The sequence below is a fragment of the Phoca vitulina genome, unplaced genomic scaffold, assembly GCF_004348235.1.
Source record: "Phoca vitulina isolate PV1807 unplaced genomic scaffold, GSC_HSeal_1.0 scaffold80, whole genome shotgun sequence".
Taxonomy (NCBI): domain Eukaryota; kingdom Metazoa; phylum Chordata; class Mammalia; order Carnivora; family Phocidae; genus Phoca; species Phoca vitulina.
In genome coordinates this window covers 3,572,657-3,600,625 of record NW_022589783.1, presented here as the reverse complement: position 1 = coordinate 3,600,625, position 27,969 = coordinate 3,572,657, and the positions used below count along the sequence as shown (strand labels likewise).

Genomic DNA, 27,969 nt, shown 5'->3' with positions numbered 1-27,969 from the left:
TAGTTACAGTCTTCACCTGGGATTTGAGCGTAGGTTTGGCCAGAATATGCCACAAAAACTGGGGCGTGTGACTTCATTGGTGAGCACCCAGTGCCTCCTTCGAGATGGAACGCTGGTGGGGGTCTGGGCTCCTGGGCTGGGTGTCTTCACGGCTGTGCGCTCAGCTGCTTTGTTCTGAAGTTTCAGAGATGCACTCAAACTAGCTTAAGTAAAACGGGAGATAAAATATCTCATAAAGAAACAGGAATGTCTTATTAAATCTAAGGAAAAAATTCCCTCAGGCCTTGGGAGGAAAATTAAATCAAGAAATGGAAAACCAGGAGGAAGCCTTCTTTCTTTGCCTCTTGTCTCTGCATCTCCGTCTCTCCAGTTCCTTCTCCTCGTTCTGTAAAGCTGCTCTATTTCCCCCTGAACCCACACACCACGCGGAAATAGCCCCTGCCTCTCTCCATTCTCCTATTTCATGGCCGTCAGCTCCAGGAAACCGCAGACTCTGATCCCACACCGGGAAGCCTGGAGCGGGCTTCTGACCCAGGCGGGGCCGTCCCTGGGGCTGCGGAGGGGAGGGCAGGGCTCTGGCACCCGTGGGTGGGGGAGGATGGTGGTGGAGACCCCTTCCACTCTGGCGTTTTTCAAAGGGCTTCTGTGCTGAGCTGGAGGATGGTACCAGGGTGGCAAGAAGCCCTTTTGAAAAACTGAGCTCAAATCATTTTTGTTGCAGCCATGAAATTGCCGGCAGTTCTTGCCTTTGAGGCTTGTTTGTTAGTTACTTAATATTTATTGGGCGCCTGCAGGGATTTTTGACGTGGGGAAGCTGAGCTTGCCAAAATGCTGCCCAGTATAGAAAAATGGGTCTCAAAATTGTCTGTGGGGTTCAGCGAGTATCTGCAAAGACAGCTGTTATGGAAGAAGATTGTAAGACCTTGTTCTCACTCGCAGCAACGTGGAAGATGCAAATGCTCGATTTTAAATTCCACGACTCAGTTCCGTAGCCATATTCTCACTGAAAGGGGTTTCTCTTGAGCCTGATGTGTTGTGAAACTTCTTCTATGATCAAGTGACAGCACTATTGCTTTTGGTGAGTTATGCAACATGATGCCTTTAAAACATTCTATCAAAATAGATGCGGGAGAGACTGAGGTCTGAAGGTAAGAATCACTTACAGTTTGAATTGATTTCATAAAGAATCTATTAGACACAGTCAATTAAACTCAAGAGCTTACAATAATTTGAGCTCTGGTGTTGAGTTTGAAGTAAAAAATAATGAAGATATTTTAGAAGACATATAATTACCGTCAGTAATTTGCCTGTTGTGTTTTGTTTTGATTTCCCGGAAGGGCTGATAGAGCGGGAGCTCGCTCTGCACGCACAGTCCTGCTGATCTGCGGGTCCAGGGCTGAAAGCTGCCTTCGTCAAGGCGGTGCATGGGTTTCAAAGTGCTGTGCCCTCAGGCAGTCACCTAAAGTCGTGTTATGTAAAATAGTCAACTTCAGAAGTTTCCAAATTCATGGGAGAAAAGGAGAGTCGATCCCAGATCAGTCTGTAAGGCAAATAGAGAACGGTCAGCGGAGAGCCTGAGTCGTGGGACAGGGAGGAGCAGGTGTGTCAAGGGAGAGGCGCGTCGGAGGGTGTCTGACTGTCCTGGGGACTCCTTTCCACGAAGATAATGATGACCCTTCATTAACTGCCAGTCCTCAGCAGGAGGGCCTGTCGACCAAATTTAATTTCTAATTATGAAATCAGTACAAGTCTTTGAAGGGTGAGACTCTTGTCTGTCACCACCAGCGCCACGCCCCAACTCCCACCACACTGGTTGGTGGTTGGTCTCTCCAAAATGGCTGCTCAGCCAACCGCAGAGTCATTGACAGGGAGTCGGCATCAGTTAGTATCTTGTGACCACAGGCCCCATCCATTTCTTACAGTCACAACTAGCGAAAGCATCACAAGTATTTAGGATACACACAATTAGCGAAAGCATCACAAGTATTTAGGATACACACAATTAGCAAAAGCATCACGAGTATTTAGGATACACACAATTAGCAAAAGCATCACGAGTATTTAGCAGTCCCAGGGGAGGGGAGGATCTCAGGGAGCAGAAGACTCTCCCTGCTCAGAATACACAGCGCTTCACAGGACGGTGGGCTCCGTCCCGCCCCCTGGCACACTGGCTTGTGTCTTCAATTCCAGCTGGAATTGTGAGGCCGTATTAGCTGCTGCTTCGTGTGTATCCTCTGGAAAATTTTTACACTATCAATGACCTAAATTTGGATCTGGTGATAGTCTAGAGAAGGCCTCTTTCAGTTTTGGGAGCTGCAAAGAGTCTTCTCGTCTTAGTGTACTTCTGAAAGCTGCCTGGGTGAAGAAGAGATTGATTGGCTCAAAGATGGACCATTGTGAAGAAAATAATTGAACTCACTTCCTTCCTCCCTGGTGAGTGGGCCATCTGGTCGACCCTTCCGCCTTTAGCAAAGGGAAATAAAGTGCACAGTTACCAGCTGTCCCCACCAAGGCTGGCAGGGCTGGACCTTCGCCGTCCCTGCAGTCCCTGCTCTCCCGCTGCCACCTGCTTGCTCCTGCATCTGCAGCTTCCCATGCTGATCTTCCACAGTAGGGGGCTCCTTTAGGAAGAGCCCTTAGTGAGGCCTCTTCTCCTCTCACTTCTGCTGGAAGTGAGACCACTTCCGTCTCGTTAGCTGTGCATGGCTATACGTACATTTGCGGAAAACAAACACACCATGAGGTGTACCCGAAACACTCAAGGTGGGTATTTGCTGCGTGGGGAATGTGTGCTTCACTGTGGAATGACATGGCAGTGGCCTGGATCACCCTACTGTGGGGACCCAACAGAGGTGAAGATGCCCGTTTCCCCTCCTGAGAGCTCGGAAGTGGGATTCTCTGTATTTACATTCTTTATAACGTATCAGAAATTTGATGTGCTTTTGAGTTCTTCCCATAGTGTCTATCAAATGGTACTGAAGCATTATTTGGTAGCAATAGCAATCAATCGTAAAGCAATATCTTACATTTCTATAGATGTTATAAATTATAGTGTGCTTCCAAACACACTTGCATCTGGTCCTAACACCCAAGCACTGGATTCCTTTTGTCTTCCACCCCTTCTTTGCTTTTTTGTCCCATCCCTGAAGCCTTCAGTTTCTCTAATTTCTAAATAATCACCTCAGACTTTTCTTGAGAATCTCGACTCCTTATCATAAGGCACAAGGTGTGATAAAGTCAGCAAGGGATATCTCGTGGGAGAGAGGAAGCTCAGGCCAAGATAAGGCATGTCGGGTTTGAGCACAGATGGGGAGGGCCTGGTGGACATGCACAGTGACCCCCCCGTTAATCCATTCACAGAACACTGTGGGTCTTCAATTATTATTTCAATCTGCATCTCTTCCATTTCAGTTGTACAATTGGCACGTAAAATATCAAGCTCTCATTACAGATTCCTAAGATAACATCCTGAAAACATGAATTTTGTATTTCAAACAACCAAACAACCTAGGAAAAGGTTGAGTTTGTTTCTCATTCATTTGTTGTCTTTTTGCCTGAGTTGAGAATAAGTGTGAGCCACAATTGCACGGGGACAAGGCAGTTGCCAACTATAGATGTCACTTTGCATGACATCTGTTAGGACCGACTGCGATTTCTGGCATCATCAGTGGGGTTGGGCTGGTATTAATGCTTTGCTTTCCTCATCAGTCCACAGTGGCTTTTCTGCCAGAGGTGCCAGTCAATAACAGAGTTACTTCTTATAAAGGCATTCATATGTCCATTCTTCTGTTCTGGAGGATTGGACCACAGTCCCGGAGCGCTGTGGTGTCCCTTGTTCTATACAAGACATCAGGAACGCCAGCACACCAAGTCGCTTGCAGACGGATGATGACACAGACATTAAATACATAATTTAATAGTGCAATAATGTTACAGAAAAGCATTTACAAAGTGTTACGGTTGTGTCCAGATGGGAAAATAATGAACTCTGCCTGTGAAACCAGGCACAGCTTTCCAGAATGTGGGAGATGTGCCTCTGAGCCACGAGCTTTGTTTCTCACAGTCCTGGAGACCGGAAGCCCACAGCCAAAATGCAGGCTGCAGTGTCCCGTGGGCCCTTCCTCCTTAGGTTGCCGACGGCGCCTTCTTGCTGTGTCTTCTCACGTGGTCTTCCCCTGATGCATGTGTGTAGACAGGAGGCAAGCTCTCTGTTGTCTCTTCTTGTGAGGACACTGATCCTGTCCTGAGGGCCCCACCCTCATGACCTCATGTAACCCTCATTACCTCCCAGAGGCCCTCTGTCCACACTCTGGGTTCGAGCTTCCACGTGTGAGTTTGGGAGGGACACAATTCAGGCCATAGCAGCCTGACATCCTTCCTCTCAGCTACACTTCTTGTAGTTTCTGTTCAAATGTCACTTTATTAGAAAATCTCTTTGACCTCCTTATATACAAACAGGATGCAACCCCCACCCTTGACTCCCTTGTCCTGCTTTTTTCTTCTCTTAGTGGGTTTATCTGTTTATTGTTTGTGCCCCATCCCTGCACTAGAATACAAGAAAGGAAATATGGAAAAATGAAAGCCATTCAGCTTGCTGGGCTGATAGAAGTGCAGTCTGTTTTGTTCACTGCTCTACCCAAGGTTCTCAGGGTAGGGTTGGCAGGGAAGGTGCTGGATAGACATGTGTTGGATGGATGGATGGGTGCATAGGTGGATGGATAGATGGACGGACAGACAGGTGGATGGATGAATAGATGGATGTATGGATGGATGGATGGATGGATGAAAGGTTTGATCACCTCGTTACACCAAATTGTTCATTGTAGACACGCTCTTCCATTTTACTGGATCTCCGAGGTATGCTTGTGGTACTGAACAGAACAGGGAATGTCTTATAGTCTCACTTTCACTATTCTAGGCAAAAATATATAATTCTGCCAAGAAATGCACTACTGAAGCTTAGCGTTTCAGGGCATAATTTATTAACTTGTCTTGTCCTTCATGGGAAGCAGCGTCAGCTCTCCTCAAATTTTCAATAATTCAGCTCCTGCAAGTTAAGATGAGGAAGTCATTTGAATCTGGGAGCCAAATGAGATGTTCAGAGAAGCACATATTTATCTGCATTCTAACTCAAAGAAAGTCTCTATGCTCTGGGTACATCCATGTAGAAATTAAATGTGTATATAGACCATGACTAGAAAGGAAAATGGGGAAAATGAAAAGTTTTATTTTCTTGGATTAGCAAGATTACTCATGATTTGTTTCCTCCCTAACTTGTTTCCTGTTAGTATTGTTAACAATCGTATTTGTGTCAGTTAAAAAAGAAATTACCTGTACTGTGAAATGTGAAATTTGGCAAATGAAAATGGAGTTTAGTAAAGAATGTCTGCTTTCATATGGGCAAAATTGCCCTTTTTAAATGTGTAAGAATGCTGCCTGGAAGGCAATATGGTGCATCTGTCTTTAAGAAATGATGTTGGGGCACCTGGGTGGCTCAGTCAGTTAAGCATCTGACTCTTGGTTTCGGCTCAGGTCCTGAGATTGAGCCCCTCGTTTGGGCTCCCTGCTGAGCATGGAGCCTGCTTAAGATTTTCTCTCTCCCTCTCCCTCTATTCCTCCCCCTTCCCCCTCCCTCTCTCTCTCTCTAAAAAAGAAAGCAAGCAAGCAATGGTGTCATTGACCCAGGATCACTTCCCTTGAGTACACTATGCTGTCAATGCCTGTTTGGTTATTTAGGGTACATTCTCCCATTCAATAATACATACCAAACTGGTTTTCTCTGCAAAGTATTTTCTTAGTCCAGTGAACAGGAGGAAGGCAGAGTCTTTGTCCCCTTTCCAGAAGTCCTTGCCTCCCATTTGTTTTCCACCCCTGCATAGCAACTTCACAGCTTTGTATCTCTCTCTTCCATCCTATATGTGTTCATAGAACTTTTACTCTATTGGACATTTTTAAGATCTTTTATTTCCACCTTCCTTTCTGGATGATTGGACCTCCAGGACCCCCGTTAGGTGTTCACCATCCTGCACACTTCCTGGTGAAGCATCTCATTCTACTGTGAGGTGATAGAATTTTGAAGTTGTACTGAAACACAGTTCTACCTTCTGGAGCTGTACAGAATAAGTCTCCTCTTCCATGTGATAGTTCAAGTGGATGAAGACTCTTAAGTATTTGGCTTTTGAGGCTGAACTCTTCCTTCAACGTGACATGTTCTGCAAACATCTCCATCTTCTGGTCATCTTGGTAGACACTCTGACACCATCCAGCCTAGACCTGGACATCCCACTGTGGATGTGTTGGGGCTGGTAAGAGGCTCACTGAGTCTCAGAAGGACCTCTGTCACTGCAACATGGGTTCAAGTACACTTCTACAAGTAAATCAGCTACACTACTAGCTCATCAAGAAATTGACACAAAGAAAAAGTCTTGGGCTTCTTCATGCATATAAACTTTGACCAGTGTATTTAATAGATATGTTTAGTACAGATTTTAGAATTCTAGATTATTATTAACAACAAGATTCAAAAGATACCAATTGTTTGAGCTGATGAAGACAATAACATTAATGTTATTATTCTGTATCTTGAATAAGATTTGGTCTTGACGATTAAAATATTCTGGTTTGATTGTTACCCTGGGATTTAATATGAACAGTGTTTGTGAAATGTCCGCTAGGGGGGTGCCTGGGTCCTCAGTCAGTTAAGCCTCTAACTCTTGATTTCAGCTTAGGTCATGATCTCAGAGTTGTGAGATCGAGCCCCGTGTCACATAGGGCTCCATACTGGGTGTGGAGCTACTTAAGATTCTCTCTCTCCCTCTCCCTCTGCCCCTCCCCTCCCTCACACACTCGCACTCTCTCTCTCTCTCAAAGAAAGAAAGAAAGAAAGATCCACTAGGGTACTACCTTGTTCATATGAATAATACTGCTTCAAGATTTATGCTATTCACAAATTTGGTGAATTTTCAAATTTTCTTCATAAACTTGGGCAAAGTGAAAAGCTGCTGAATCAGCAAAATCTGATTACTTCTTCTTGTTATTGGCCTGTGATTTTCTTGCATAGGAAAATCTATCCATTCAGAAATGAGATCAACTCAGTATAACTTTTTGTCATTTTTAAGTGCTAAAAAGCCACTTCTTAATAGATAAATTCTGGATAGCAAATAAGATTGGTAGAAATTTTTAAACAACAATAAAATCCTTTCTTGCTAAGACCATAGTGGCTCTCAGAATTTCTCTTAATTTGATAATCTGGATAGCCAATATTGAATATTTGCATGTCAGTTATTAATCATTTGCCATCCTCCATTTAATGTCACCTTTATTTTGATTTGCAGAAATTTGCTACATTCTAATGAACTTTGAGTTTGGGATGAAGCTGTATTTGGGTATTGCATTATCTACTTTTTGAGGCCACCTCTATTCTACTTCATCTTGAGTTGGAGTTAATATGAGTTGTAATTATGGGCACTATAAGAGAGAATGTTTTGTGTTCTGTTTATGGGCAGAAGGAGCAGTAGGCCGTTTGCAGTGTGACCATATGTTTTTATTTGCCTTGGGGAGTGCCAGTTGCTCTTGTATTACTGATGATAATTTTTATCAATATAAACTATTATGTTTATTAATTATTAATTATAAATATTAACCAGTTTGTCTCTCTAAGGATCCCAGCTTGGAATGTAAATTATATGAGCACCCTGATTTGAAAGGAATTGAAAGTTGGTTTCAGCAGCCAGTATGCCTGAATAATTTCCTAGATTTATCCAACCTTTAGCGCACTTTAGCAACGTCTCCAGATTCTTCCTCCCATTCCTAACCCCTGCGACCGTGCAAACACAGCTCCCGGGAGGGATGAAAATCTAGAATAGGTATAAGTGAATCACCCAATGAAGAGACCTGGGCAATCTTGAAGTTTTGTATGAAGTTCTACAGAAGGAAGAAAGGGCTCAAGATCATGAGCAGTGGGTCCAGGTTAATTATACTTGGCATGCAGGATGTGCTAAATAAATGTTTGAATCTGGTACCCTGAAATAGAAGTTAATGGTGTGGATGTGAATGAGAAGGAAGACGAGAGAGGACTTGGAGCTGGCAATATTAATCATACTTGGGTTTGACTCAGTGGGGTTAGGAGGTTGGCTGTCACGAAGAGAAACGCCACAGTTGCCCTGTGCTGTGGAACCCAGTGTCCCGAGTGAAGAGACAGTCAGTTCTCAGCAAAGCTGTAAACATAATATACTATCACATTCGTTCTTGAGATCAGGTTTTGCTGTGTTACAGGGACGAGAGCAGGAGGCCGAAGGGCGGGAAAAAGAGCTACTCGTAGTTTCAAGGATGAGAATATGCCTCATTCACTCTTCCATGTCTTGGTTTTTGATTCAAATGGAATGTATTTATTTGGTTTTTATTTTATTTCCTTACTTTACTCACTGGGTTTCTCTTTCCTGTTGTTGTTTTTAGGAGCTGGTGGGGAGCAACCCTCCCCAAAGAAACTGGAAGGGAATAGCGATTGCACTCCTTGTGATCCTGGTCATCTGCTCCTTGATTGTCACCTCGGTCATACTGCTGACTCCAGGTACTTACATTTATTCTTGGAAAAGCAAGTCACTGTATGGGAGAAAGTGTCTAGCTGTGCTTTGCAATTTTTTTCTAAGTAACTACCTGTTACATAATTTATTTTTCCCAGGTTCTAATTCTCATTGTGCCATATTGTTAAATGATTAATGTTTCAATGAAAAAAATCCATTTTGTATGCTCTGAATTCATTTATATTATTGTTGACTAGGTAGAAACACTTGGCATATATTAAAATTCATAATTACTTCTTCATGCTTGATGAGCTTTGAGACAGTGGCGTTATAAATATGACACGTCTGTGGATCTCATGGGATCTGCAGCTACCGTGCCAAAGATGCATTTTACAAATTATTAAAACAACATACATTGAGCGTGAACTAAGAACAGAGGTACTTGATGAAATAAAAGTATAAGAAAGAGTCAGAGGGGCGCCTGGGTGGCTCAGTTGGTTAAGCGGCTGCCTTCGGCTCAGGTCATGATCCCAGGGTTCTGGGATCGAGCCCCGCATCGGGCTCCCTGCTCAGCAGAGAGCCTGCTTCTCCCTTTCCCTCTGCCTGCCACTCTGCCTACTTGTGCTCTCTATCTCTGTCAAATTAACAAATAAAAAATATCTTTAAAAAAAAAAAAAAAAAGAAAGAGTCAGAAATCTCACAGGGAAGAAAAAACACACAAAATCTTTAGCAAAAGCCTACAGCAAAAATGTGTATACACCTGCACCTTGAATGTTTCAAAAATAAGTGCTATGGGAGCTTGGAGGAGAGAGAGGTCCTTGGTGAGGAAGTTCAGGAAGAAGGTGAGATGCGAGGCAGGTTGTGGTGGAGTATGAGCTTAAGGAGAGAGGGAAGACTCTTCCTGGAAGATAACCACATGGCAGTTATAGGAGACCACTGTGGCCACATTCTCATTGTCATGTTTGTCTCCTAATTGTTTGAAAAAAAAAAAAAAAAACACAGTTCTAACCCTCAGTAAATAGACTGCACAGGTATTAGACCTTAAGATGGAAAAAGAAGTAGATACATTGAAATGTATAAATTAATTAATTAATTAATTAAGTTTACATTTTTACAAAAAGTGCCAGTAAATGATGATGTACTTTTAAATGATTCCAAAACTTCAGTGACAAAAAGAGTAATCTGTACCCTTAAACCAAAACTAGGTAAAGGTATCACAAGAAATGAAAACTATAATCAGTATCCCTTATGGGGGCGCCTGGGTGGCTCAGTCGTTAAGCGTCTGCCTTCGGCTCAGGTCATGATCCCAGGGTCCTGGGATCGAGCCCCGCATCGGGCTCCCTGCTCAGCGGGAAGCCTGCTTCTCCCTCTCCCACTCCCCCTGCTTGTGTTCCCTCTCTCGCTGTGTCTCTGTCTGTCAAATAAATAAATAAAATCTTTATTTAAAAAAATCCCTTATGAATATAGATGTAAAAATCTCAACAGAATGCTAGCAAACTGAATCCAGCAACATATAAAAAGGATTATACACCTTAACCAAATGTGATTTATCCCAGGAAAATAAATTTGATTTAATGTATGAAAATCAATGTAATACATACATATTAATAGAATAAAGGGAGGGAAGGAACCCACAGAGCTGACATTTGCAAAGTCCAAAATCTTTTCATAACAAAATATTCAACAAGCTAGTAGAAATTTCCTCAACCTGATAAAGAGCATGTATGAAAAACCCACAACTAATATCATACTTAATGGTGAAAGGTTGAAAGCATTTCCCTAAGATCAGGAACAGACAAGGATGCTCAGTCTCCCCATATCTATTTAACATTCTATTAGAGATTCTAGCCAAGGCAATGCAAGGGAAAAAAATACAGATAGGAAAAAAGTAAATGATTTCTATTTTCAGATGACATGAACTTGTATATAGAAAATCTTAAGGAATACACACACACACACACACACACACACACACACACAAATGCAGCAAGGCTGGATAATACAAGATCAATATACAGAAATCATTTGTATTCCCATACATTAGCAATGAACAATCTAAAAATTAAATTAAGAAAGTGATTCTACCTGCAATAGTTTTGAAAATAATAAAGTACTTAGGAATAATTTAACAGAAGATATACAAACTTGTGCACTGAAAAATCATAAAACATAATTGAAAGAAATTAAAGAAGACCTAAGTAAATGAAAAGATACTCTGTGTTTATGGATTGGAAGATCTAATATTGGTAATATAGCAATACTTCCCAAATACATTTGTAGACTCAATCCAATCTTTATAAAAATCCCAATTTCCTTTATTGGAGAAATAGGCAAGCTGATTCTAAAATTCATATGAAAATACAAGGGATTCAGAATAACCAAAACAACCTTGAAAAAGAATGGTTAAAGTACTTCCTGATTTTAAAACTTACTCTAAAGCTACAGTAATGATGGTACTAGCATAAGTATAGACATATAGATTAACGGAATAGAACTGAAGGTTCAGAAATAAACCCATACATCTATGGCCAATTGATTTTTACAAAGGTGCCAAGATCTTTCGATGGGGAAAGTATAGTCTTTTCAACAAATAGCGCTTGCCCAACTGAATATCCACATGCAAAAGAGCAAAGTTGGAGCCCTACCTCACACTGTATACAAAAATCACCTCAATGTTGATCAACAACCTAATAAAAGAGCTAAAACTACAAAATTCTTGAAGAAAACTTAGGGGCATATATTTATGACCTTGAATTAGGCAATAGTTTCTTAGATATGACACCAGAAGCATAAGCAACCAAAGAAAAAATAGATAAATTGGACTTCATCGAACTTAAAAATGTTTGTGCATCAGTGGACACTATCAAGAAAATGAAAAGACAACCCATAGAATGTGAGAAAATATTTGCAAGATATATGTTCAGTAGAGGTCAAGTGTCCAGATTGTATAAAGAATTATTATCACTCAAAACAGAGAAACAATTTAATTAAAAACAACCAAAGGATTTAAAAAACACTTATCCAAAGAAATATAAATGGCCAATAAGCATTAAAAAATGTTCAACATCATTAGTCATTAAGGAAATGCCAATCATATTCACAGTATACCACTTCATACCCACTAGGATGGCTATGAAAAGGAAAAAAAAAAAAAAGGAAAATAACAGGTATTGGTAAGGATGTGGAAAAATGGGGAACTTCAAACATTATTAGTAGGAATGTAAAATTGTGTAGACTCTGTGGAAAACTGTTCAGTAGTTCCTCAAAAAGTAAACATAGAGTTAGCATATGACCGAGTCATTCCACTCCCAGGTATATACCCCCCAAAATTGAAAACATATGTTCATACAGAAGCTTCCATATGGATGTCCATAGGACCATTATTGATAAGAGCCAAAAAGATAGAAGACATTATGCTAAGTGAAGGAAGTTAGACCCAAAAGGCCACATAGTGTATTATCCCAGAATGGGCAAATCCACAGAGATAGAGGTTCATTAGTGGTTGCTCGGGGCTAGAGGTGGGGACAGTGAGAAGTGACTGCTAATAGGTATGAGATTTATTTCCTTTTTTTAAAAATGATGTATTTTTAGAGAAGCTTTAGATTCACAGAAAAATTGAGAGGAAGTCACAGAGATGTCCCATATACCGTCTGTCCCCACACAACGTATAAGCTCCCTGGTTATCAACGTCCCCACTGAGTGGTACATTTGATACGACTGATAAGCCTACATGGACGCATCAAAATAAGATTTCTTTTGGGAGTGATGAAAATATTTGGAATTTGAGAGTGGTGATGGATTCACAACTCTGTTAATACATCAAGAGCTACTGAATTGTACATATTAAAAAGTGAAACTTCATAGTAAATCAATTTCATCTCACTTGAGCTGTTAGTTTACATGATAGTGGAAACATTATAAAAAAACATGGGGTAATCTGGCCATACTTATATACTAAAGTACCATAAAAACTTGCCTAATGTTGAAGAGGTTTCAGTAGCAATTATGAAAGAGAATGTTGCTCTCTCTCCCCGAGTATGCTTTATGAGCTTACCTGAGTTGCCTGGGGCACCTGGACTCAGGATTCAATACGGTGCATCTGATTGATCACGGAAAAAATGGATTCAGCCATTGAAATCTGAGTAGGGGGAGGGTTAGTAAAGACAAATACTTGTTCTATTTTGTGATTGGCTGACGATGATTCACCTTAGCTGGCGATGTCAGCAACCACGTACTTTTAATTAACATGGAGGAAATCAGGTCTTCCTCAGGATTCACGGAGTACGTGTCCCTACCATTGCTTTTCTTTGAACAGAACTGTGCTTTATACGAGAAAGTGATTATTGAACAGTTGATTCTGTGGTTGTCCAGCACTGGAGAGGGGGCTTAGAAAGAAGAGTGTTTTAAGTACTTCACAGTTGCTGCCGCCCTCCCAAGGCACACATGAGTGTCCATGTCACCCCAAGTCCTAGGGTGCCTGCATTCGTCACTTCAGTGTGAAATAAAAGGGCACCCCCCCCCCCCCGCAGCTCCTTTCTCCCCAATGGTCCAGCAGCAAGGCTGGGTGGTAAATGTTCTCACGGAATAAATTTTGAACCAGTCCGGAAGCCTTCCCTCCTTGTGCCCATGCAACACCCACAGAGAGCTGTCCCTCGGTCTTCTCCACTGCGTAGGGAAGCGTGTCCCAGTCTCTCAAATGCAGCCGCTAACCCTGCGAGTCATTTACATTCAGCTCTCATGCGCGGTGTGCCTCCTGCAATAGAGAATATCGTCATTGTAACCATTACCTCTTCGAATGCTGGCGGCCAGTTGTCAGGGGCAACAACAATGGGCAGGAGGCATCTGCTGGTGGTGGGGCTGGGGTGCCTCCCTGAATTCCAGGAGAGGCTTTGAAGAGCAGAATTTCTTTTATTCTTCTGTCAAAATAAAAATGTGGCTGAGCCTTGCCTAACCCTTGGGCTCTGTTGGGCTTCCGTGGCTAGTATTTTGTTTTGCAGGTTGTGCTGCTCAGGCAGTGTGTGTCCTAGGTTAGGACGATCAGCCATGCCTGTTCAGTAGCAAAGGGACTGCCGTCCCTCCCACCGCGGGCTTTCTGCATCCGCCGTCCTGGGGTGCAGCACTGGCTTTTGTTTGGCAATCAAAATTCGGTCAGGCTGAAGAGAATGTCAAATCGCTCAACCTGCCCCTGGCTCCAGAGCTTTCTCAAATTTACGAACCTGCAGAGCATCCTCACCTCAACCAATAGGACGTACTCATTGGTCAAACATAAATGCTCCCCTCTTGGGGGCTGAGAGCATTGAGCTCGTGTTGGGTGCAATGTGAGAAAAGGAGACACAAATGCTCTTCCTGAGAGCTTAGCGTTGGTTGAAAAAGATGGAAGGAACATGCATGAGGAGAATTTCGCAGACGTGTGATCAGGAAGCAAAAACAAAAGAGGAGTCTTAGGCAGGGCTTGGGTAAGCCCTGTTGAGTGCTGCCTGTCACTGAGTCACTGACCTAAAGACCGTGAGCACCACTAAGGGCCACAGTGGCTTCCACTGGGTGAGGGACGAAGAGCAGCCTTAAGGAGAGGAGAGTCCTAGGACGACAACACCCTGCCTTCGCACCCAGCCTTGCCTCCGTTTTGATAGACTTACTTAGAAATTGTAGTAGGTATTTTTCTTAAAATCTAAATTCAATTAATTGACATATAATGTATTATTGGTTTCAGAGGTAGAGTTCAGTGATTCTTCAGTCTTCTATAACACCCAGTGCTCATTCCATCATGTGCCCTCCTTAATGCCCATCACCCAGTTACCCCATCCTCTGTCCCCCTCCCTCCAGCAACCCTTAGTTTGTTTCTGTGATTAGAGTCTCTTAGGGTTTGTCTCCCTCTCTGGTTTTGTCTTGTTTTATTTTTTTCTCTCTTCCCCTATGATCCTCTGTTTTGTTTCTTAAATTCCACATATGAGTGAGATCATGTGGTATTTGTCTTTCTTTGACTGACATATTTCACTTAGCATAATACCCTCTAATTCCATCCACATCATTGCAAATGGCAAGATTTCATTTTTTTGATGGCTGAGTAGTATTCCATTTTGTGTGTGTGTGTGTGTGTGTATGTGTGTGTGTGTGTGTGTGTGTGTGTGTGTGTATTTTATCTTCTTTATCCATTCATCTGTCGATGGACATCTGGGCTTTTTCCATAGTTTGGCTGTTGTGGACATTGCTGCTATAAACATTGGGGTGCAGGTGCCTCTTTGGATTACTACATTTGTATCTTTGGGGTAAATACCCAGTAGTACAATTGCAGGGTTGTAGGGTAGTTCTATTTTTTAACTTATTGAGGAACCTCCATACTGTTTACCAGAGTGGCTGCACCAGCTTGCATTCCCACCAACAGTGTAGGAGGGTTCCCCTTTCTCCACATCCCGCCAACATCTGTCATTTCCTGACTTATTAATTTTAGCCATTCTGACTGGTGTGAGGTGGTATCTCATTGAGGTTTTGATTTGTATTTCCCTGATGATGAGTGATGTTGAGCATCTTTTCATGTGTCTGTTGGCCATTTGGATGTCTTCTTTGGAGAAATGTCTGTTCATGTCTTCTGCCCATTTCTTGACTGGATTATTTGTTCTTTGGGTGTTGACTTTGAGAAGTAGTAGGTACTTTTAATAAAATAACCTTTTTCAAGGACTGCCTGTTTCTAGACTTATATTCTGGTTTGTTGAAACTCAAATCACAGTACCTGCTTTTTATTTGCCCAGAAAATCCATTCTGAACTCAACTGGGTTCAGCCTTTTGGTAGAACCATTCCCACAGCAGGACTGCTTCACGTGAGTCCCCTTTCCAGCTTGGTAGGAAGAATCACATGGAGGCCCTGTTGGTACCCAAGATCTTTAAGGGGCTCATGGTAATCATTCTGAACGACAAGTACCTTGTTCTGTAGTGCCGTCTAATTACCACCAGTTATGCACAATTTATGTTTTAAAGATCAAATTAAAAGTGTTTACGGCAATCTTATTTCCAAAGGGACTAGCCAAATGAGAATGTGTCCTTTTCAATTTTGTCATTCATTTCCCCCTTGCTAGTCTATGCTCTTTTCTAAATTTCTCTTTGGTGTAATAGACTCAAAGTTACCTTTTTTATTTTCAGATATTAAATATGTGCCTATGCTAGGTCAGACACAGCATATGCCTTTTTGGGCAGCTACAGTTCTTGCATTCTGATGGAAAGGACTCTGACATTCTCCAGTGCCACCGTTAATGTCGTAGGAGCTGAAAAATCCAGCAGAATCCCATTTGCATTAAAACAGCCCTGACAGTTGACCTTATGGATTTTCACATTAGGGAAGCTGAACAACAATTTCTGATGGAAAACACTAGAACACTTAGAGGTGGTGTGTAACCAAAAATCCTTGGACATTTGAAAGTCACAGTGATAGTAGACTTTGGGCTAAGGCCACGCAGAGGTTATCAGAATATAAGACTCGTGAGTCTTTTGGGTGGGAGCAGAGCATAGAGATATTTTTATGGAGTTGAAATTTCATCACTGGTTTAGGTCCAATGTCTGTAACTGCTTTGCTAACTCTCAGCTTACCTTTTTTTAATTTTCAATTGGACCCGATAGGCTTTACTGAGAGGGAGTGAAATCTAGCAAATTAGCCATCACGGCTCATAAATTGGATTCTCCTATAGGCGAGAGTAAGTACGAGCAAGTCAGATACTTAATCAAGTGTTCTGAATAGATACCAGAGTCAAAATAAGATGAAATGGGTTTGTGTGGAAAAAAGCTGTATTAAAATTACATTTGAGAGAATCCCTCCACTTCAGAGGTGTGACTGCTAGTTAACAAAGGAAGTTCTGTAATAAAATTTCCATGGATTTTTTTTTTAAGTAGACTATTTTTTTTAGGGCAGTTTTGGATTCACAGCAAAACTGAGAGGCAGGCACAGAGTTTTCCCAGACACCCCCTGCCCCCAGGCACGCACAGCCTCCCCCGTTATCAATCCCCACCAGAGTGGCACATTTTTTACAATGGATGAACCTTCATTGACCCATCATTATCACTCAAAATTCATAGTTTACATTAAGGTGCACTCTTGGTGGGATGCTTGGGTGTCACTGTCAGTTAAGAGTCTGACTCTTGGTTTTGGTTCAAGTCTTGATATTACGGTCATGGGATTAATCCCCGTGTCAGGCTCCATGCTCAGTGTGGAGTCTGCTTAAGTTTCTCTCTCCCTCTCCCTTGGCCCCTCCCACCCCGCACTCTCACTCTCTCTAGAATAAACAAATCTTTTTTAAAAAAAGGTGCACTCTTGGTGTTGTGCATGCCATGGGCTTGGACAAATATGTGATGGCACCATCTGCCATTACAGTATCCTACAGAAGAGCTTCACTGCCCTAAGAACCCTCTGTGGTCTGTCTGTTCATCCCTCCCTCCCCCATAACCCCTGGCAGAGAAGTTTTTACTGTCTCTGCAGTCGTGCCTTTTCCAGAATGTCATACAGTTGGAACCACACAGTATGGAGCCTTCTTTCACTTATAGGCTTTTAAGGGTCTTCCATGCCTTTTCATGGCTTGACAGCTCATTTCTTTTTAGTGCTGAATAGTATTCCATTGTCTGGATGGACCACACTTTGTTTATCCATTCACCCACTGAAGGACATTTTGCTTGCTTCCAAGAGTTGGCAATTATGAACAAAGCTGCTGTAAACATTCACGTGCACGTTTCTATGTAGTCATAATTTTCAACTTCTTTGGGTAAATACTAAAGAGTGTGATTACTGAAATACATGCTACAAGTGTGTTTTGTTTTGTAAGAGACTGCCCAGCTGTCTTCCAACCTGGCTGCCCCATTCTGCATCCCCACCAGGAATGAACGAGAGTTCCGGTGGCTCCACAACCTTGCCAGCATTCTGTGTCGGCAGTATTCTGGGTTTTGGCCATTCTCATAGGTGTGGAGTGATATCTCATTGTTTGAAGCTCATCTTTTAAAAATTCTGGAACAACTGATTTTTAAACATTTATTTAAAATACACATGTAATGTTATATTGTTTAATGAATTTTTAAACTGAACAGACTCCTATAACCAGTACCCAGATCAAAACACGGAATTCAACCAGCATCCCAGAAGCCCCCTCCCATGCTTTCTCATCACTAATCCCCCCAAAGGTCCCCTAATTTCTAACATCATAGATAGTTTTGCATGCTTTTATACTTCTTGCATTTATAGTATTAATATAATCATGTAGTATGTATTCTTTTACAACTGCTTCTTTTGTTCAATATGTTTGTGAGATTTATTATAGTATTTTAAGTTGTATTGAGGCCCAATTTTTAATCTCTGTATAGTCTATGCATAATCTCTCTGACAGTTGGAAAGTAGCTTAACAGTAATATAAAAACTCGTGTGTATATCATAACAAGTAACATACCTTACTGCTTATTATGGTTTCTTGTAGAAATAGGTGATTTGGCCATGTCTTCCAGGCATTTTCTCTGTTCTCTTTCCTATATTAAACTCATCCCGATCTCATCAGAGCTCATCCGCTGTATATGACTATGACCAAGTGTCCTCTCACAGGACACGTAAGTTACTTGATCGGTCTCTGGTATTGTTCACTTGCACTTGGGCATCTCTAGTTGTGTTTCCAGATTCCTTTGTTCCCAGCTGGTCAGTTGGGTGAATAGTGTCTACTCCAGTCATGAAGTAGATACTTGCTTTTGCTGCCGTTGCTGGTACTCTTGTCATTGTTGTTTCTGATTAAGTTAATTTGTTAATGCCAAGTGAAACTAAGTGCTTTATGTAAAGGGATAGTGCAGATAATATTTATGATGACAGTCCAGAATATGGGCGAGACTGGGGAGGACAGGAAGCATTGGTGGAAGGTTTTATGCAAGATGAGGAATTTGAAAGACAGATGCAGGACAGATGAAGGCAGTCCAAGAGGGAAGGTCCCCCACAAGCCACCATAAGCCTGAAGCACTGGCTGGACGGAAGGTGCCTGGCCGGGAAGCCATGGAGGGACGTAATGAGTGTCAGGAGTTAAGGATGGAGGGATGGGGTGGTGACAGACTGGGAGAGTGTGGAACGCCGGGCGCTGGGTTTGAGATGGTCCTCTAAGGGTTCTTGTCATTTGTAACAATTTATAAGTTGTAACCATTTTTAGAATCTGATAAAACTGTAAGTCATCCTATCATTTGAGAAGGGCACACATGTCCTTGTAAACATTTGGATTTACTTCAGGAAGCTCACATACCTGGTCAGCCTGTCCATGGGCCATGTTCGGGATCAGCTTGAGCATTTATCCAAAGCCCAGATGTTACAATATCAGAGTACCTTTGTCCCGAACAGAACACCTCACTACAATAATTCAAACCACAAGTGTTACATTGTTTCACAAAATGAGAAGTCCAGGGGCACCAGGGTGGCTCAATTGGTTAAGTGGCCCACTCTTGATTTCGGCTCAGGTCATGATCTCAGGGTTGTGAGAGCCCTTGTCGGGCTTCGTGCTCAGTGGGGAGTCTGCTTGAGGATTCTCTCTCTCTCCCTTTGCTCCTCCCCCCACTCTTTCTCTCTCTCAAATAAATAAAAAAATCTTAAAAGAAAAAAAAAGGTTCTCTCTTTCCTTCTCCCTCTGCCCCTCCCTAAACTTTAAAAAAAAAGAGAGAAAGAAAGAAAAGAAGTCCGGACCTGGTCAGGCCCAGGATGGTTCGGGGCCCCGAGATCTCCGCCGCTCCCGTCGGCGTGCGGGGGGCCCCGAGATCTGCGCCGCTCCCGTCGGCGTGCTGGCAAAGTGGTTGCGCTGGCTCCACACGTCACATCTCCCACCCTCACAGGAAAGACGGGAAAACCATAGAACTTGCCTCCTGTAGTTCTGTCGTTTCCTGTAGCCAGCCGGGAGACAGCTTACTTACCACAACTATATTGTATGACCTCCCTTAGCCGGAAGGGAGGTTGAGAAAGTCAGTATTTCTAAGGGTCAGCCTCTGCGGACGTGGAAGGGTACAGTGGCTCTCAGGGAGGCAGCTTCCTATCTGCCACAACAAGACTCCTTTACTTATGAAATATTTTATGAATGCAGTCTTCATCCCTTGAACTTGAACAGTGAGTTTGCACCATTCCTTAAATTGAAGCATATCTGAAAAGAGGGACTTCTGACAGATTCTCATAAAAGAAAGAATTTACACTGCTGCTAACCTTATAGTTAGTTGCAAACTTCTAAAGTCCTGAGAAGTGGGTCCCTAGGAGAATCTTAACAATCTCTATTTTGACTTTTCATCATTAGTTCTAGGGTTGTGAGGTGCATCTTGCTTATTTATTGAATTCTTACACTGAAGAGCCATTTATCTGAAGGACGGCAGTGGATTATTATTCATGCTTGCATTAAGAATCTAAGCTAAGGGAAACGTGCCTACATACTTATCCATAAAGGGGCACTTTTCAAAGCATTGCTACATTTTGCATCCTATTTTAAAGGCATAGTTGTATATAAACCCTGAAAAGGATAAATCTTATCCTGGCACTCTGGCCTTCTTTAGTCTGTTGCCTGGTTTGGATGAAAGCCTCTTGGTAAAGTTCAAGGGAATTTGGGGAGCCTTGAGGACCATCTGTTACAAGGAGCAGCCAGTCTAGTAGTTGCTATTTTAGGGAAGACTCTAGCCAGTCAGGAACCAAAGGCAGCAATTGAGGAGTCTTAAGGCGAGTTACCAGGTCTGGGTCAGGAACACAGAAACAGATGATACAGTAAGATCAGAGAAGTGGAGAGAAGTCGCCCACAATGAACTAGGCAGGTCAAAGCCCCAAGGAGGATTCAGTTCCAGGCTGCAACGGCCCACCTTCCCTACGAGGCAGAAGTCTTACCTTGGACCCTGCGGGAACAACCATTTATTCCTTCAGCAAAAACAGCACATATATGCACTTCCTCAGATGGCTGTTGACTATTCCTCAAATTCCAGATTATTTCTAAATTAACTCTGTGCTTTTATGTGAGGTCTGAAAATGAGCAGAACTGGGTTAAGAGAATTTACAGAACCTCGGATTTATCAGTCTTTTCTCCCTTGCTTTTCTCCCTTGCAGGTTCTTTTTTGTCTTTTTTTTTTTTTAATTCAGTAAATGTATGATTATTGTGTTTTCAGAGGATGCCTTCTAAAGTAGTGGGTTAGGGGCGCCTGGGTGGCTCAGTCGTTAGGCGTCTGCCTTCGGCTCAGGTCATGATCCCAGGGTCCTGGGATCGAGCCCCACATCAGGCTCCCTGCTCAGCGGGAAGCCTGCTTCTCCCTCTCCCACTCCCCCTGCTTGTGTTCCCTCTCTCGCTGTCTCTCTCTCTGTCAAATAAATAAATAAAATCTTTAAAAATAAATAAATAAATAAAGTAGTGGGTTAGTGGGAAATGGAGAAAAGGTCTTGAGGGATCTGCTGGGTGAGAGGATGACTCCCCAAAGGTTCCATGTTCTAATCCCTGGAACCTGGGAATGTCACTTTATATGGCAAAAAGGGGTTGTTGCAGAGGTGGTTACGTTAAGCACCTGACATGGGGGGTTTTCCTGCTTTATCCATGGATCCTGAATGCAACCACGTGTATCTCTATAAGAAGGAGGCAGAGAGAGATCTGACACAGACAGAGGGGAGAAGGCAACGTGGCCAGGGAGACGGAGGTCGTAGTGATGCAGCCACGAGGCAGGGTGCACTCACAGCCACAGCAGGGACGAAGAAGAGAGGCTCCCCTACAGCTCTTACAGGCACTGTGGAGGGTAAGGGCTAGAAAGGGGTGCGCTGGACACGCCGCCCTCCCCCCACCCACCTGCTCACAGGAGAGGCCATGCCGGCCTCCCCACCTCTCTGGAGGACTCCTCTCGGCTTCAGAATTTGGTTATCATCTCTGCTGCCAGAGAAGGAACTGCAATGTATTCACATCCAGATATCTATTGGTGTTTTTAAAATGTTGAGAGGATGGGACTGGAGGAGATTATGCTAAGTGAAATAAGTCAAGTGAGAAAGTCAATTATCATATGGTTTCACTTATATGTGGAACATAAGGAATAGCATGGAGGACATTAGGAGAAGGAAGGGAAAAATGAAGGGGGAAAATCGGAGGGAGAGATGAACCATGAGAGACTATGGACTCTGAGAAACAAACTGAGGGTTCTGGAGGGGAGGGGGGTGGGGGGATGAGTTAGCCTGGTGATGGGTATTAAGGAGGGCACGTACTGCATGGAGCACTGGGTGTTATATGAAAACAATGGATCGTGGATCACTACATCAAAAACTAATGATGAACTGTATGGTGATTAACATAACATAATAAAATTAAATTAAATTAAAAAAATAAATAAAATGTTGAGAGGAAAGGACAAGACCCATCCCCTGCCTTGACTTAATTTATTTTTATGATTTTACTTACATGCGTGAAACGGAAGTAAGTTCCACTTACAATTCATATGAAATTAACAGAAATAACCAAATTAAATACAGATCAATCAACAAGGCCAATAAAATTCAAGTAAAAAAAATGTACATTTTGTGGGGCAAATGATGACGATTCCTGAAACTAAATCTCCCTTAAAATGTGTGTATGGTATTTGCCACTGGGAGGTGGGCACTTGGGGATCAATGAGGCACCCCTAGCAGCCACGATTTCTCTGTGGGGAGCACCACACACCTTTGTCCACATAACAACTGTGCCATCAGCTGGGAAGATTAAATTAGCTAGCTGACCGTGGTGTTGGTGCGTCCTGAAGACACATTCCAGCTCAGATACTAGATTCAGGTGTGAGTATGTGCTAGGATCAGAATATGACTTTATTCATGATGGAGTATGTATAAACAGAAAAAAAATAGTGAAAAAGCTATTAAATGAACAACCAAAATCAAAATAATAGTACTTTTTTTTTTAATACTATCAATTCTACAGCCAGTCTCTAGAAATCATTCATTACATTTCACCAATTCTGATGTTAGTTTTTCTGGTGTTTATTTCTGAGATTCTTAGTATTATGCTTATCTACCAATATTCACAGACGACTCCTATCAAAGTGAAGAATGCTGCTCACTTATAATTCCTCCCACTTCCTTTCTTCACTCTGTTATGAAATCTTTGAAGTTATTTTTAAGTCTTTTATAGATTTCTTTCATAACTTTAAATGCAAATGTCTTTATGTATACATTTCTTGGTCCTCCGACCTTAAGTGGTATGTATTGACCCCTCCCTGGCTAATCTGGGGAACCTCCTCCCCAGCTGGCCCAGCACCTCCCGTTCTTCCTTGCAGCTTTGGTAATATTTGCAGCCTCTTTTGTCACTTTAATAAAATCTCCCACCAAATAATAAGTTGATTTAAAAACCCACCATTGGTCTTGAGGCATTCAGGCCAAGTGGACTCTCATTTCTTCAAATCCATTAGTAGCTATGACTTAGCTTATTGCTACTTGGACCTTGACTTTCTTAAACAAACCAGTTTTCTTAGCAATTCTAATGGATTATTTCTACTTGAAATGAACAAGTAAAACCGTCCTTATTGAGGACAAAATGAATGCCTATGTAGAATGTGCTAATCAAACATAGGGGTATGTTTAGAAAGGTTGCAGAATACAAGATCTATATGCAAATGCTGTGTTTTATGGGCTAGCAACAGAAAGTTGGAAATTGAAATTTTAAAAATACCAGTTGTATTAGTGGGCTCAGGCTGGCATGATAAAATACCTACACTGAGTGGCTTAAACAACAGAAATTTATTTTCTCATAGTTCTCGAGGCTTTAAGCCCAAGATCAAACACCAGCAGGATTGGTTTCTAGTGAGACCTCTCTCTCTGGCTTGCAAACAGCCCCTTCTTGCTGTATCTCACATTGCTTTTTGTCTCCGTGCTTAGAGAGAGAGTGTCTCTTCCTCTTTCCTTACAAGGACACCGGTTCTGTTGGAATAGAACCCCACCTTTATGGTCCCATCTAACTTTAATTACCTCCTTTAGGGCTGTACCTCCAAATATAGTCACACTGGGGGTTAGGGCTTCAGCATATGAATGGGAGAGGGGTGCACTCAATCCCAAACACCTGTCCTCATGGACACCTTTGAGGGGCATTATTTTACCCACAGTCTGACCCCCCAGCCCTTAAAGATTCACATGCATCCCACATACAAAGTACATTCTCTCCATCCTAAGGTCCCCAGAAGTCCCAAGCTATTGCAGCATCAACTCAGAGTCCAAAATTTCATCAGCTCAAAAGTCCCAAATATCATCATCTAAGTCACCAGAACGAGTTATGGTAAGACTCTGGGTATGCTCCATTTCACGACCTGTAGGCATGTTACCCAGTTTAAAGTTCATTGTTCCTAAGTTGTTGATAGTGAAGCATGACTAAATTTATTCTTTCATTATGATAAGAATCTACCAAGGAAATATGAGTATCATTTACAACAGATAGCATTGATTGTACTTCTTAAAAAAAAAGTTCTAACTGGCAGTATTGATTCCAGCATCTGCATAGAGCACTCACTCCATTACCATGCTGGCAGAGTGAAGGGAATTGCTCCTGTGTTTTCATAGCTTTTTCCTTGGACTAAATGGCTGTCCATGTTAGGTTCATCACTTATGGTACAAGCAGCAGTGAGCTGATGTTAAGCAAATCTGTATCATTGGAACTCGTGAATTAACAGTTCAGACTTGGAAAAATGGACAGTTTCTGTGCTCCTGGGTGGCACAGTCGGTTGAGTGTCCAGCTCTTGATTTTAGCTCAGGTCATGATCTCAGGGTTGTGAGATCCAGCCCCACGTCAGGCTCTGTGCTCAGCAGAGAGTCTGCTTGAGATTCTCTCTCCCTCTTCCTCTATCTCTCCTGCTCGTGCTCTCTCTCTCTCTCTCTCTCTCCCTCAAATCAATCAATCAATCAATCAGTCAGTCTTTTAAAAAAACAGTTTGATTTCCATATGTTCTTCTGAGTGTTTGTATAGAAGCAAACAAATATTACGAGCTTCTATAGAAAGAGCATGCAAATATGTTCCCTGTGACTTATTCTAAATATCAGAGTACTTTTACTCTGAGTCTGCAGTTGGGATCTGCCTCCGCTGTGAAGCTGTGTCCCACCCGCCCACCACAGTCTTTGTCTTCTTGGTTTGAAAATCCTTATACTTGACACCTGCCACATCACACACAGCGGGGTGAACACTTGCTGAGTGCCACTGTTGTGTGTGTTCCTTGTTGATCTGATTCAGAGGCTAAATTTTTCTCATCACAGAAATGTGTCAATAAAAATGGTTTTTAAACCTTTTTCTTTATTTACAGAATTTTTTTTAACCTGGAGAACATAGTGTTTTATCAGGCTCCTCATAAGCATTACCTGTCTGATATTTTCTGTATTCTAGAATTTAATTAGCATCCCACTTTTGGAATAGGTTGCACACAAGCCAGATTCTGTGAACGATTTCCCTGTGAGTGTGGCTCATCTAGCTTGACTCACTTTCCACTTCTTCAGAGAAGCCTTGCAACCTCTCAGTAGCTCACGTTTGCCTTCTATAAAATGGCTTTGCTTCCTCCTGTTTCTTATAAGATCAAGAGTTAAAATTGTCAGTGTCCTACCAAGACAGCAGAGCATTTTTGGAGTTGTCACTTATTCCAGTTTCTAACACAAGCAGAACTAACAAGAGACCTCTCACTAATCTGGTAGGTTTTCTTTGTTACTAAATTGGGTTTGTCAGTAGCTAACCTCCACTTGCAGTGATTGAAAACCTCAAGAGGTTTTGCTTCACATTAATCCATTTTAGGGTGGTGGAATTTATTTCTAATTTTAAAAATCTCTAGAGAACATTCCAAAATGTTCCCCAGTAATTGTGCTACTTAACAACATAACTATTTAACAAGCATCCGGAGAGGATCATGAGCAATTTGCATTGTATTCTGACCTACATAAAGATAGCTGCCTCGCTAGGGATTGGGAGGTGCCTCTGAATGCCAGTGAGCTGACCAGGATGCCACGGTAACTACAAGTGCCATGTGGTTATCCAGCTATCGGGCTGAAGATAACTTTACTTTTCAGTCATCCCCCGATTACCTTCAGGATGAAATCCAAACTATAAAAGCCACTGGGCACTTCTTGTATCTCCACCGGTATGTTGACTTCCACTTTAAGTCGACTTCTGGTTCAAGGTGACTTCTGGTTTAAGATGGCTGATTGAGCACAGAAATCTTTCCCTTCTGTTTTCAAGCAGGTAGAAATGAGAGAAAATAAATAGTCAAAACATAGCTGCACTCAAAAACAAGAAAGAGTTTTTCATATACCTAGAACAGAATGGTATCCTTGAAAGAAGGACCACCAGGTGAAAACTTACAGCAGCAAGTAAGACCAAACTCCTGCCACCCTCAAGCAGCAGAGACTGGAGTCAGACCCAACAAGAGGGGCTAGGATATTGGTGTCCATGAGGGGGCTAGGGACTGGACAGGTGCCCCCTGCCTTAAAACTGGGCTCATGGTCAGAAGGTCTTGAATCACATCACCCATAACTGGCAAAGGGCTCCAGCCCAAATGGCAGCATGCGACCCAGATAGCCTCCAAGTGCCCAGGACATTGCTGGCGACCACACCACCAGGAGTCTCTCATGACACAGGACACTTGCAGGGAAGAAGCTTACAACTGAGTTACAAGAACCTGCAGGAACTATCCCCTAAAAATCAGAACACCAGCTTAGGAGGAGCAAGATGGCAGAGGAGTAGGAGACCTAAATTTCATCTGGTCCCAGGAAGTCAGCTAAATAGGGATCAAACCATTCTGAACACCTATGAACTCAACAGGAGATTGAAGAAAAGAATAGCAGCAACTCTCTGAAGAGAAAAGTGACCACTTTCTGGAAGGTAGGACGTGTGAAGAAGTGAATTCCGAGGCGATATTCGGGAGGATAGACGGTGGGGGAAGGGGCCTCCATCAGCCGCTACTGGCAAGTGATAGAGCAGCGGAACACAAAATCGGAACTTTTAGAAGTCTGCTCAGCTGAGGGACGTCGCTCCAGTGGCTAAGCGGGAGGTGGAACCCTCACTGGGGCAGTGCGGTCTCAGGACCCTCGGGGTTACAGAAAGACCGGGGGTGCCTGAGTGTGGCAGAGCTCCCAGGTATCGGAGCGGGGAAGCCGGCTGCAGAGATGGAGCCAAGGAGCGGGTTTTAGCTCGGGGTTGCGATAAACTGTGATCCGCGGCATAGTCGGGCCCCTGCTCCTCCAGCAGGGACCCAACAAGTGGCAGATCCGGGGAGACTCCCCTTCCTCCCCCCGGGAGGAGCGGCGCGGGAGTGCACCGCAGGGATCTGCTGGGTTTGGAGACTCCACACGGGGTCGTGAGCCAGAGATAGAAACACTTCTTCTGAAACTGTTCCAAAAAATAGAAATGGAAGGAAAAATTCCAAACTCGTTTTATGAGGCCACCATTACCTTGTTCCCCAAACCAGACAAGACCCCATCAAAAAGGAGAATTATAGACCAATATCCTTGATGAACATGGATGCAAAAATTCTCACCAAAATACTAGCCAATAGGATCCAACAATACATTAAAAGGATTATTCACCACGACAAAGTGGGATTTATCCCTGCGCTGCAAGGTTGGTTCAACATCCGCAAAGCAATCAATGTGATACAATACATTAATAAAAAAAAGAACAAGAACCATATGATCCTCTCAATAGATGCAGAAAAAGCATTTGACAAAGTACAGCAACTTTCTTGATTAAAACTCTTCAGAGTATAGGGATCGAGGGTACATACCTCAATATCATAAAGGCCATCTATGAAAAACCCAAAGCGAATATCATTCTCAATGGAGAAAAACTGAGAGCTTTCCCCCTAAGGTCAGGAACATGGCAGGGATGTCCACTATCACCACTGCTATTCAACATAGTACTAGAAGTCCTAACCACAGCAATCAGACAACAAAAAGAAATAAAAGGCATCCGAATCGGCAAAGAAGTCAAACTCTCACTGTTTGCAGATGATATGATACTTTATGTGGAAAACCCAAAAGACTCCACCCCAAAACTGCTAGAACTCATACAGGAATTCAGTAAAGTGGCAGGATATAAAATCAATGCACAGAAATCAGTGACATTCCTATACACTGACAACAAGACAGAAGAAAGAGAAATTAAGGAGTTGATCCCATTTACAATTGCACCCAAAACCATAAGATACCTAGGAATCAATCTAACCAAAGAGACAAAGAATCTGTACTCAGAAAACTATAAAATACTCATGAAAGAAATTGAGGGAGACACAAAGAAATGGAAAAACGTCCCATGCTCATGGATTGGAAGAACAAATATTGTGAAGATGTCAATGCTACCTAGAGCAATCTACACATTCAATGCAATCCCCATCAAAATACCATCCACTTTCTTCAAAGAAATGGAACAAATAATCCTAAAATTTGTATGGAACCAGAAAAGACCCCGAATAGCCAGAGGAATATTGAAAAAGAAAAGCAAAGCTGGTGGCA

At 42.5% G+C, this 27,969-nt stretch overlaps 1 protein-coding gene across 5 annotated transcripts in view; it reads left to right on the top strand.

The window, feature by feature from the left end:
* The window catches only part of DPP6 (dipeptidyl peptidase like 6), a 905,150-nt gene that overhangs the window by 536,178 nt on the left and 341,003 nt on the right, over nt 1-27,969 (top strand). For all 5 annotated transcript variants that reach the window (XM_032394354.1, XM_032394352.1, XM_032394353.1 and 2 more), the window contains exon 2: nt 8,455-8,569. In XM_032394354.1, coding sequence (XP_032250245.1) covers nt 8,455-8,569 — 115 coding nt within the window. The remainder of the gene's footprint in view (nt 1-8,454; nt 8,570-27,969) is intronic.